This window comes from Homalodisca vitripennis, chromosome 3 (genome assembly GCF_021130785.1).
Source record: "Homalodisca vitripennis isolate AUS2020 chromosome 3, UT_GWSS_2.1, whole genome shotgun sequence".
Taxonomy (NCBI): Eukaryota; Metazoa; Arthropoda; class Insecta; order Hemiptera; family Cicadellidae; genus Homalodisca; species Homalodisca vitripennis.
The window spans coordinates 132,039,768-132,052,276 of record NC_060209.1 but is presented as its reverse complement, the minus strand read 5'-3'; the positions used below and the strand labels follow the sequence as shown (position 1 = coordinate 132,052,276).

The 12,509-nt window shown below is 32.9% G+C and overlaps 1 protein-coding gene across 2 annotated transcripts in view; it reads right to left on the bottom strand.

Annotated features, from left to right (window-relative positions):
* Positions 1-7,577: 7,577 nt before the first annotated feature.
* The window catches only part of LOC124357512 (follicle-stimulating hormone receptor-like), a 409,876-nt gene continuing 404,944 nt past the window's right edge, over positions 7,578-12,509 (bottom strand). For both annotated transcript variants that reach the window (XM_046809381.1, XM_046809382.1), the window contains 2 exons: positions 10,511-10,705; positions 7,578-10,321 (listed from right to left, as the gene is read on the bottom strand). In XM_046809381.1, coding sequence (XP_046665337.1) covers positions 8,817-10,321; positions 10,511-10,705 — 1,700 coding nt within the window. In that variant the 3' untranslated portion in view covers positions 7,578-8,816. The remainder of the gene's footprint in view (positions 10,322-10,510; positions 10,706-12,509) is intronic.

Below are 12,509 nucleotides of genomic sequence, written 5' to 3'. Positions count from 1 at the left end.
GAAACTAAAAACTCGACTGAATAAAAAAAGTCGAATAATAAAATGTGTTATGGTCCATTTTTTTAAGAAATAAAACATAGATATTAAAACAGTAATGACACAAAAGTAACGAATAAGAGAATAAGATAAGAAATTAACAATTTACGAATATAAACAGTGAAAATATGACAAATATTACAATGGCAATTAAAAATAACTATTCAAAACTGTTTAACTCAAAATGCTATATGCAGGGCCGTTGCGTGAGTGGGATGAACAGGGCGACAGCCCAGGCCAGGGGGGCGCCGCACAAGCGGCAGTTTTGGGTGCGCTGCGGGTGCCACGGCAAAGTAATACAACACATTTGAAAGAGTTAGATGTAGGCTACATAACGTATTCTGGAAAGTTATGTAGAACTAAATAATTTTGAATATTACATTGTTGCAATTATTTAACAAATTCATATTTGACTCCAATCACTTTTTATATTTGTAAAGTTTTCCTAAATTAAGTACTGTGGAGTTGAAAGCCCTGTCCCAACTTAATTTTAATATAACTCAATAATGCAATGTCGCATAGTGTCGCTCTGTACACACGAGTAGCTGCCGATGGCCGACCACTCGATGGTGAACGCTGATGATGACTCATACTAAAGACACTGACCCTACATATACACGTACTGACAAGTCGCTCAGAGGAGGTGTTACGACGGATAGTCGAAATCTCTTTGTATTTAGCAGAGCATAACATAGTGTTTCGTGTCTTCCAAGTTACGAGTATTTACAAATTTAGTATTGCCATTTTCTCGGTCTTGTACAACTATTAGGAAAGTTTGATGTAGTTTTAATGGAACGTCAGCAAAACACCCAACAGAGAAACTAACTTTCACTTGTTAAGTGTAATGAGTCAAAATGAGATTATTAATATCTTAGGTAATGCAGTTAAGAAAAGCATCATAAACAAAATAAAAAATGCTAAGTATTTTTCTGTATATTGGGACTGCACTCTGGATATTAGCAGCCGCAGAGAGCAAACATATCTAACTATTCGCTTTATTAATAAAGAAAATGATGAAATAAACATACAGGAGAGCTTTATAGCGTATCGAGTTAATGAAGAAACCTCCAGTGAAGTTCACACTTACCTTATGTTTAAGGAAATTTCAGAATATGGACTATACATGAACGACTGTCGGGGCCAGGGGTACGATAATGGAGCGAATATGGCAGGAATCCTCACAGCAGTTCAAGTTCGGAGTACTATCAGATTTCCCTCTTGCTATTTTCATGCCTTGTGGATGCCACATTCTGAACGTGGTAATTGCTAATCCTTTGGTCAAATCTACATCTCTATTTGGAACTCTCCAGCGTATATATACAATATATGCAGACTATACCTTTGTACAATTTATAATCATAACTTGCAGTGGGAGTTTTCTTATAACTTGGCTAACCTTCCACCAAGATATGGATTAAAACAAAGTTGTTTGAAACTATAAACTCTTAAAAATATTGAAGGCGTTTCAGATGTCAACGACAATTAATTTTTTTGTGAACTGCAACATGTGAACATATTGGAGCTCAATGAACCTAATGTTCGGCAAGTTCCACCAATCGACGAGTTGCAAGCAATAAAGAAAACAGGCTGCAAAGACTTGTTTATAAATCTCTGGATCGCACTAAGGGTTTTGTTAAGTACACCAGTGACAGTTGTAAGTGCTAAGCGTAACTTCAGTAAGCTGAAACTTATAAATAAGACAAATTTACGATCAACTATGTCACAGGATTGACTAAATTCTCTTGCCATCCATGATTTGTACTTAAGTCCCTACCTTCCAGTAAAGGTCCACGTATCTCGTAGTTTTTAATAGGGGCCAGTATACGTTTTCCAAATTCTGTGCAATCAACGCTTAAATCAAACCCTAAACGTTACACAAGAAAATTCTGCTGGAGGATCTCCAGATTCTGTTTTGTGTTCCGGGAATGAAAAATTTACAAGTACAACTCTGGTGCAAAGGTTGGGTAATTTTTAGTTAGAGTACGTATAGATAACAGGATAGGGGATGTTACAAACTTTAAGATTTTTTAATGATGTTAGTTTTTGGCTAAATACTTTTTCTGATGCTGAGATATGTTTTATCACCAAAACAAGAGCAGAACATCCACATGAACTTGACATCACTAAAAGCAACAAAGGAGACCGTAGTTTGACAACGATTAGTTTTTAAAACTTACAAAAATGGAAAAGATTATAGCTTTTACTTGGTTGTTATAAAGTGAAAGTAACAATCCTTATTTTGTTATCCTGCAGATTATATTTTATCTTATGCCCTAGTATCAGTTGAAAATATCTGCTTTAGCCTTTTTACCCTTAAATTATGGAAGTTAAGTTGCTGATATTGATCTATTTGGGACAAACAAATATTTGCCCTCCTGAATAAATCTAGTTGTGAACATGCTCATTAGCTTTATGTAAATGACTCAAGTATAATGAAACTGACATGTAATTTTGACAAAATAATAATATATCTAATAATTGGCATCAATTAATTAATCTTATGTGCTAGTATCTGAACTGGAGATAGATTCTTCAATAGATTCTTAAGTACAGTACAGGATAGAGAACATTAGACATAAAAAAGTCAAAATTAAATACCTGCATTTATGACTGATAGTTAATAGGCTTTGTAGGCTGAACTCATGGTATAACTGTAAAGATTGAAATAAGAAAAAACATTACTACATATAACAGGTAACTTTGGGATTCAGTTTAAATGTATATTTATATAAAAATTGGATGGCAGCTTGTGATATTGGCTTTGAATGACTTTAGTTTTCCCAGAAAAAACAGTTATTTTTTATTTTTTGTTACAGAAAGTTTTACAGTCTATAAGGTTGGTTTATTTGTATTTTACAGTTTGTGTTAATGTCATACACGTGGTGGTAAACTACAACAGTATAAAAGTAAATTAAATGTTTTATTTAATTATGTAAATTTCTGAAAATTATGTTTTATGGAGACACTAGGACATAATCTGTGCATAAAGGATCTAAAAAAGTTTTGGTACCACTGCATAAAAACCATGTGAAAAACAAGATTTGGTTTTATGTAAAAATGCAATTGAAGCTTGAGAAGTAATTGTACACCCCGGATCCAGAACTCTTTGAGTGAAAACATTGAAGTACAAAGTTTAAATTGTCAGGAATAAATATGGCACAGTTGTATTTATTTTATTTTTACTTTGTTAGCAACATCAAAAGTAACTTTAAGTATACTTGAAACTTAGTTTCTTTGTTTTTAAAATTTTTTACAACAGTGATATACAATACAATGATACAAATTACCTGATGTGTTGATTTATGATTCCAATATTTTTAAGATAAATAACCCAAAATCAATTTTTGTTTATTAAGAAGTTTACTTTACCTACATGTTTTCATGGGAATGTTTTTGAAATAGAACTGTCCAAATTTAAAAAAATCAGAAACCATTGTATAAGTTTTAAATTAAAGTGTACATGTAAATTATATTTTTAATTTTGTACAAAACGTGAATGAAAATACTTTGGCAAATTACTTTAAAACCCTTTTATAGTTTCTGTAAGAAAAAGTCTGTGATAGGTAACAAAGATACTCTAAGACATTTTGTAACACAACATTTTAATAACTTCAATTTACCAGTACTTATAATAATGAGCTAAACATTTACAAATTTATAGTATAAAACACATAAATTAGGCAATATAAAACAATCTACATCTTATCAATAAAAACTAGCCTGCAGTTGAATAACTTACAACATGTAAAGTACGCAACGAACTTACTTTGACCATACTTCGATGCGCTTCTGGCACCAAAGGTTCTCTATTCATAATGATCACATGGCAGAAGGTGTTTTAAAGGTTCAGTTTTTTTTTAGTAAATGTTAGTTTAGTCTGGTTTGGCAGCTGTCAAATTAATTATTATATCCTTACAAAACACTGTCACTTGTGTAACTGTTCAGTGATACATTCAAGATCAAGTATTTGTAAAAGACACCTTAGAAAATTAAAATAAGTAAAAAGATTAGGAGTTGATTATAAATAATACAACATATCAGGAAATAATTGTATTTCATTAAGTTTAATGGGTTTTTCTAGAATAGTGGATGACTGAATGATTATATTATTTTGGTTTGTTTGTACATAACAACATGAAATCTACAATAATGTGCGTCAACTGATTCAAAATTGATATATACTTTTTATGTTTTTTGATTAATTTATTCCTTTAAAATGTTCATATGCATTTCTATCAAATTTGGCCCAAATCTTAATATTTATGCAAAAGCTATGCAATGCAATCATAGCAATAAAGTACTGCCCCACTGTTTTACTAATAAAATAATGTGATTTGGAGACAAATACAAACAAGCGACCGACTTAGAATTATTGTAAGAAAGTAATTAATCATCAAATTGGAAAACTGTGGTTAAAATTTACAAGTGGTTAGTTTCTATAAAGTATCCAGGACTATTTTTTTCTGCTTAATTGGTGAAAAACTGTAGAATAAATACACTAAATTATGAATATTTCTTAATCCTGGTGGACTACATAATTTTTTAACTAATATTTCTTGAGATTATATATTGTATTGCAGTTTGTACATTTTCACCAAATATTTTGATCAAATTTTATTTATTAAAAAATATGGGCTGACCGCAAAAATCAATTATTTATAAGTACAATTTTTTATTCTTTGTTTTATTTATGAACTAAGACATATTTGTGCCAACTTCTATATAGATGGTTCATATGTTTTGAGAAAGGTTCACAAGCACAACTGATATTTATTTTACAAAATCAAGTTTGATATATTTAACACATTCACTGCTGATTTGAGAAAGGTTCACAAGCACAACTGATATTTATTTTACAAGATCAAGTTTGATATATTTAACACATTCACTGCTGATGACAAACATGTCTTTAGGTGTCCAAGTCATGTGCAGGAGACACATAGACCCGTCCTTGCGCAAGCACCTGCTTCCTCCTAATTGGTAGCTTTGCTGATTAGTCTATTGTTAATTTGAGGTCATGACAGTGAAGATTATAGGTTATCCTATTTGAAAGTTAGTATAATTTTTGATTCACTATTTAAACATGAGTGACAAAGGTTCAACATATTTTCGTAATCCCGCTAATTTAAGTATCAGTGAAATTGATAGATATGCTCTTTATGACTCTTAATCTGAGGAGTACAGTAGTGACAATAGTTTAAGGCCGAGTGGAGATGAATCGAGTGATGAAGATGCGTTTAATAACACCATGATTGAGAACAGTTCTGTCCTTGATATTACTTCAGCCGAGCCCAGTGATGCATCGTCTGCTACCAGTGAAAACGATATTGTTATACCTGACGCTAGCCATGTAAACACTCTACTCTCAACTAACCCAACGTCTTGTTGAGGGGAAAAAAGTTCATCATCCTGCTTTGCAGTGGAGTGAATTGGCCCAATTAAAAACATTTTTATTTCATGAACCTACAGGTTTAAGAATTCCTCCACATGTAATAAACCAATAAATTGGTTTATTACATGTACTTATTATTGATGATGATATGTTTCTTCAAAGTAATGTCAAAGAAACTAATTACACAGAAAAGGTGTTCTTACCTGAAACCAAAGAAAAGTTACAAATATGTCAATGGAAAAATCTGGCTGAGGGAATATAACATATTTTTTGATCTTTTGTTCCATACAAGAATTGACCATTTGCCACAACCACAACATTGTTGGAGTACAGACAATTTATTCAAAACATTTTTTGGTGAGTACAAGTCAAGAGACAGATTTTGTTAATTTGAAGATGTTTATATGTTGTTTGCTATGATGAAAAAAATGATCGTTTACATAAAATAAAACCTGCTGTTGACTATTACAGGAACAAAATTGTATATACTCATCCAGCACAGTTATCACTGGATGGGTCTATGCTTCTGTTTAGAGGTAGACTTAAGTTTAAACAGTACATTAAGAATAAACAACATAAATATGGAGTAAAGCTGTACGTTCTTGCAAAACATTTGACTGGTAGAAGTTTGCTGTGTATGCAGGTGTCATGGACATTTTGTGTGGAGAAGGACATACCGAGAAAGTAGTGAAAAAATCTACTTAACAGGAACCCTATGATCAGACAGAGTAGGTGTATAAAAAGATGTGGTAACTAAAAGACTTAAGACAGGTAAAACAGTAGCATAAGTCCATGATGGTACAATGGTAGGGAAGTGGAAGGATGTAAGAGAGGTTGTTTATATAAGTAACCAATATGAAAATTATATGAATGTGTCCGTGAACTGATGGGGTAAGGAAAGAATGAAGCCCTTACCTATAATAGAATATAATAATTACCGTATATGAGTGAAATCGATAGAAAGAATCAGTTCATGAGACCACCCCATGATTGGAAGACCATGCAACGGCATAAACTTCTAATGCAGATTTTACAAATGGATATCACCAATGCTTTTAATTTGTTATTGGTAAGAAAATACAATGCTGGACTTTAGATAGGACATCGTGAAAAACCTTCTAGAATCTGACAGAGAACATCAACATGAAGAAGAGGAAGAAAACTAGGGGAAAGTGAAGCACCTACCTACAAAGCTGCCTTTGAATGACAAAGGAATTAGAGCAAGTGTAAAATGTGTACCAAGAAAGGATACAACATACTAGTGAAAAGCTTGTCCAGAAATACTAGGTTTGTGTTTTCAAGACTGTTTTGCAACTGTTTTCAAAACAACAGTTTTGTAACGTTCTGCATATACGTAATGTAAATATGTGTGATGAATTTATACTGTGTTTCTATTCGGAGATGTAAATATATGGTAAGTGAAACAAATTCCATTTGTATTATTATTCTAAAATCAGGTGTTGTTTGGCACTTACAGCTCCTGGACGCGTTATCACATCTTTGTGATAGTATCATAATGTGATGCTATGTACTGACGACACGTTTACAAGTCCATTATTTTTTAAAAAAAAGGCAAAATTCGTAAAAAGTTTATTTTTTTACATAAGACAAAATGTAATTGTTGAGCACCTCTACTTCAAAATGTAAATTTTTTCAGCATTCATAGGTAAATTTGGTCAGCAGTGAATGTGTTAAAGGTAAATTTTCTATTCCACGATAATAAGAGTATAAAATAATTATTGATGTTTATACTCTATTAGGTCCGCTAGTGATATTTATTTTTATTCATTAATCCTCTCATTACTGATAACTTGGGAGAAACATGTATCATTAGTAGGATACAAAGGAGACTAGAGTGAAAAGTCAAATTAAAAGTCGATTGCCAAATTTGATTCTCATACATTGTTTTGTTATGGTCCCTAACTCACTGGAGACAGAACATTTTATTTCCTCAAAACTGTATGTACGAATTAAAGATATTGAACACTACTGTACTAATCCTTAAAAAACCGAATTACTGCTGACCTTGAGCTAAAAACATTTCATTTCAATCATTGTATTATATTCAACTAGTTCATTTTGTTATTTAATTAATTTAATTTCTGTAGTATATAAATAGTGTTAATATAAGGTAAAAAATTAGATACACAATAATTTTAACATCTGAAATTCAATGCATTAATATAAATAAAAAATTCAATACCAATAAATTACAATATTCTATTAATAGTTCAGTGATAAAATCTGTAAACATGTTGTAATAATGAATGTTTATTATTTTGAAATTAATGGTTAAAAAATTCAGCAATTTAGATTGGTGGAATTTGATTTATGGCACCCATCCATTTTCATAGTGCCCATGGCTTAAGAACATTGAAAAATTCTTAACACAGTCACCCTGTGTGTTAAATGGATATGAATGAAAAGTATAAATCAAACTAATAATAGATATGGCAAAGCTAAATATTTGTTAGACACAGAACTGTCTAGTAGACATCTCATCAAAGGTGGAGATAATTTAGGCATAGCAGAGCATAAAAGAAAGTCTTGTGACCCAGGCATGCTGTCAACATATTTCACAATTTAAAGGATAGGTTGTATAACATGATCAATGGAGTAAAATGGAAATGGGAAAAAGTATAGGAAAGTGTAAAAGTATGGTGCAACTAAAATTTCAAAGGAAGGGGCATGAACTGAGATTTTGTCAAATATATTGCGCTAGGATACAATAATGACACCTCTAATATAGCTTACACTTGTATACATTGAGAGATGAGAGTGTAAATGGTAGAAAATGTAATTTCATTGTTTATTACTTGTAATTTAAGACACATAAAAGGAAAAAAACAAAATAGTTTAAATATAAGAGAAACACTCCTTTTCAACAAACCCTTAAATTTCAAATAACATTATAAATAATTTAACAATATAATACAACATACAACACATAAAATAAAATTATTTTTCCTACCTTAGTAAAAACAAAACAGGTAAATAATCCCTAGAAATGTAAATTATAGCCACAAATTTAATTAAACTATACCTTTTATTTAGAAATTCACAGTATTTACAAATAATTTAATCTAATATTTAAATTAAAATCCTAAATTACAATTTTTACATACTGTTTTATTACTAAAGATGATTAAACGATAAAATGTAAGTACCTTTTTCTCATAAAACAATACGTAAAATACCTTTTTAGTCTGAGTTTTGGTTTAATAGGAGTTTAAACTTAAAACTTAGTAATAAATCAGTTACAAAGCTAGCATTCATGATTGAGTTGATATTCTTGCCAAACCAGATTAATGCAACCTCAAAACACCTTTAAACTAGATTTCTACATAAATCACAAAATTCAACTTCTAAAAGTTTGAGGTATTTACAGTCAGGAGGGTGACTTTTTATCATTTGATGGTGAAAAGTCTTTCCTGTGGCGAGGAGTTGGGTGACTAGGAGTAGGGGAGGGTTCAGGGCTAGCGTGTAAGATAGCATAACAGGGGGTGGCTTCATCCTCCTGCTGACTAGCCTCAGCTGCCGAGGGAATGGTCGTGAGAAAGCGAACGGTCAGCCTCGCAGGACTGCCTGGGAGCTCACAGTCATCCGAGATTGCACTCTGTCTTGTAAGGCGCGGTTTAGTCCTATCACTGGCACTCGAAGCACTCGACCTCGACACTCGTGACATTGTCGTGCTGGCTGTTGTCGCTGACCCTGAGGAGTCATTCCTAGAACTAGAAAGATTAGAGTCCTGAGATGTCTTGCGGGTCACTATCCAAGATGACGCCCGCCTTTTGGGATCCAGTAAACGCATTGGTATCCCACAATGGTGATGATTTTGCCTCCAAGAGTCAGATCTTGAGGAACTGAAGTTCTCACTAGAAGAGACGCTTGATGCTCTCTTATGTTGCTTTTGCTGGATTTCTGCTATCTGGTAAGCATACTGATCGGACCTCATGCGATGTCTGTTGTCCAAGTCTCGGTTGAAGCAGAGGAACAACCACCGAAATTTGTTGAGCAACCATATTCTCGGTGTTTGTCGTTGTGTTTGAGTATCATTGAGCAGTTTGACATTGCAGCTGCAGGGTGGATGTTGTTGGTGATCTCTTGAGGAACGATCGACAAGGCTGTTTGTGTTTGCAGGTGTTTGTCGATTACTGAAGTTAGAACTGTGACGACATCTTCCAATACCACGTGTCACCCTTGATTCTTCAATGGCTTTACAGATCAGGACACAATCCTTCTTGAATTGTTTTGTGAGAATTGCATAAAGAAATGGATTACAGCATGAGTTGAGGGGTAGCACAAACACGGTAAACACTTTAGCCTGTTCTAATGTCACGAGATGAAAACCAAAAGCAGCAGTTAGAGAAAAAAATGCTATTGGTGACCAGCACAAAAAGTCAGTGAATACCAGGAGAGCCATTCTTTTGGCAATTCTGGAATCATTTGAATTCCACGCCTGAGAACCCCTTATTGCACAGTACATTTTAAGGTAACAGCCCATCAAAATTAAGAAAGCTACTCCGTTAATGAACATCAGAAATACAACATACAATAGACTCCAAGTACCACCGGTTTCAAACGGGAGACATGTAGCATATTTTCGATAGTCACTTATGCCAAAGAGGGGAAGAACTGCCATTCCTATTGCGAATGTCCAGCCACACAGCATGATGTATCCTGCGTGTTTCAGTGAGAGACGTTTATTAAGGTGCATTGCGTGTGTAATGGCATAGTTTCGTTCGAGGGTGATGACAGCAAGAGTGTACACTGACAGCTCAGAGCTCAGGACAGCCAGGAACCCTGCCAGCTGACAGCCAGCTGACATCTGCCAGGGAATGGCATACATCCGGAACTCTCCTAAGGTAGAGGCGTCCACTACAGCCAACAAACCTGAAATGAAATAAAAATAAGTAATATACCTACTTACAAATAATGCCAAATTTTAAAAATTTCATCTTAAAAATCTTTAATGTTTTAAAAAGGTTTTAAAAGTTCATATCATTATTATAATCTAAAGGAATTAAAAAAAAATACAGTGTTATCTTTATCAATAACACTGAGTGGTTCCATACTAATTACCTAAATATACTCCCATAAAGAAGTCTGCTGCAGCCAAGTTACAGACAAGGAATCTTGGTACATCGATCTTGCTGCGGGAAAAGATGAGGACAAACACCACTGTTCCATTTCCAAGCATGGCAAGGAGGAAAACTACCCAGACTCCACATCGCAGTGTCCACCAGTCAAACAGGTCAACACAAGGCAGGAATGGACCTTTACAAAAAATACAACAAATATCACTTCAAATATGGAAAAACTAAATTTTAGTTTTGTTGTCAAACAACATGGATATTTATGTAAGTAGTTGTTATGTACTTTTTGAGAAAAAATAATATTTGAATTATAGACTGTAAAAAAAGTTAATAACATATTTACTACTAAAGCTGAAAGTATTTAAGAATAATGAACTCTCCCAACAAGAGGCTAAATAACATATAATTACTAAAGTATTAAAATTATTTCTATGAAATTATTCAAACTTCCACAATTGTTACAAATTATTTGTTTTTGGGTTTCAAATTAAATTTACTGCATTTTAGTTACTTATAATAAAAATATCCAAACAAAATGAGAACCCAATTTATATTTTAGCTTTACTGCGCTTATTCTCTTGGGCATATGGGAAGACCTCATAAAAAATAAGAGGGGTCTTGGTATGCACTGGTTTTAATACAATCTGCTTTTGAACCAGAATAGAGATAGTTTTTTTTCTGTTAGTGTGCTGTTAGTTTTTTAAATATAACTAGTTGACTCAACCTGAGATCCTATAATGTGGATGAAATATTGGCATAAAATTTATGATACAAACATAAATGACAATAAAAATAGAGAGAGTTTACTATAATAGTAGTTGCTTAATTTGTTTGTAAACATGTAAAATAATTCATCAATGTTATGTTGCAATCATGAATATAGCTATTTTGTATGTCTCAGGTTATTTGTTTCTAGAAAGGGTCTTGGATCTTGATACTTATTAAGTAGGGCCCAGCCCTAGATGCTTCTCAGGTATCTAAATTTTCTTCAAGATGGGCTCAAACCTAATCCGGGGGAGATATGGACCTAGGTTATTATCTGGAGAGGCTCATTTCTAGAGGCTTTCTAGGTGGGTTCAACTTCCAGATGCTTTTGTAAGGGGCCTAGGCCATTGTGATTTCCAAGTGAGGTCAGTCTTAGTTGCTTCTGAAGAGGAGCCTGAGTTTATATGACAGGCCAAGACAACACTTAAGGATCCTCAAAGCATATAATAGTATGTCAAGTCATAGTTAGGCAGAATCAGAGTAGCCCTTAGGTAATATTTACCTTTGCTCTTTGCAATGATCCGAGGCAAATAAGTTAGTATTCAATATAAAAGGATATACAGTGCATTTAAAACTATTCACTCTCATTTATATTACTATAGACACTGTGCATAAAAGAATCTCTTTAACTACAAAGCAAATCTATTTTACAAAGCAATTTATCAAGTTTTTGATAGCTGTTGTCCAAAGAGGAACAAAGTGAAACGTGGATATCCAGTATGGTATAGTAACAAACTAATAAATATTATTAAATTAAAAATAAGAATTAGAAGGAAGTTAACACGAAACTTTAATGAGATAGATTTAAGAGAGTTCAAAAGATTAAGGAAAGATATTAAATGTAGAATAAAATTGGATTATTATATTTATTTAAATAGTGTTGAAAGTAGCATCAATAAAGATGTGAGAAAATTCTGGGATTTTATAAAGAATTCAAGGAATCATAAGAATGCTAATAATCATATGTCAGATGGATGTCAGATTATTAAAGGGGATAGTAACATAGCGGAAGCATTTGCTACATACTTTAAATCTACTTTCACTCCATCCTCTTTAACTGGAAAGTTCACTGACCCTGGAACTTGTCTAACCTCCCTAGCCTTAGTTATTGATAAGATATTTGAGGGTGATGTAAGTGATTAAATATTAAATACCTTAGTTGTAAACGATCTGCTGGCCCAGATAAAATCCCATCACAAGGGTTGTAGTGAAATATTTGT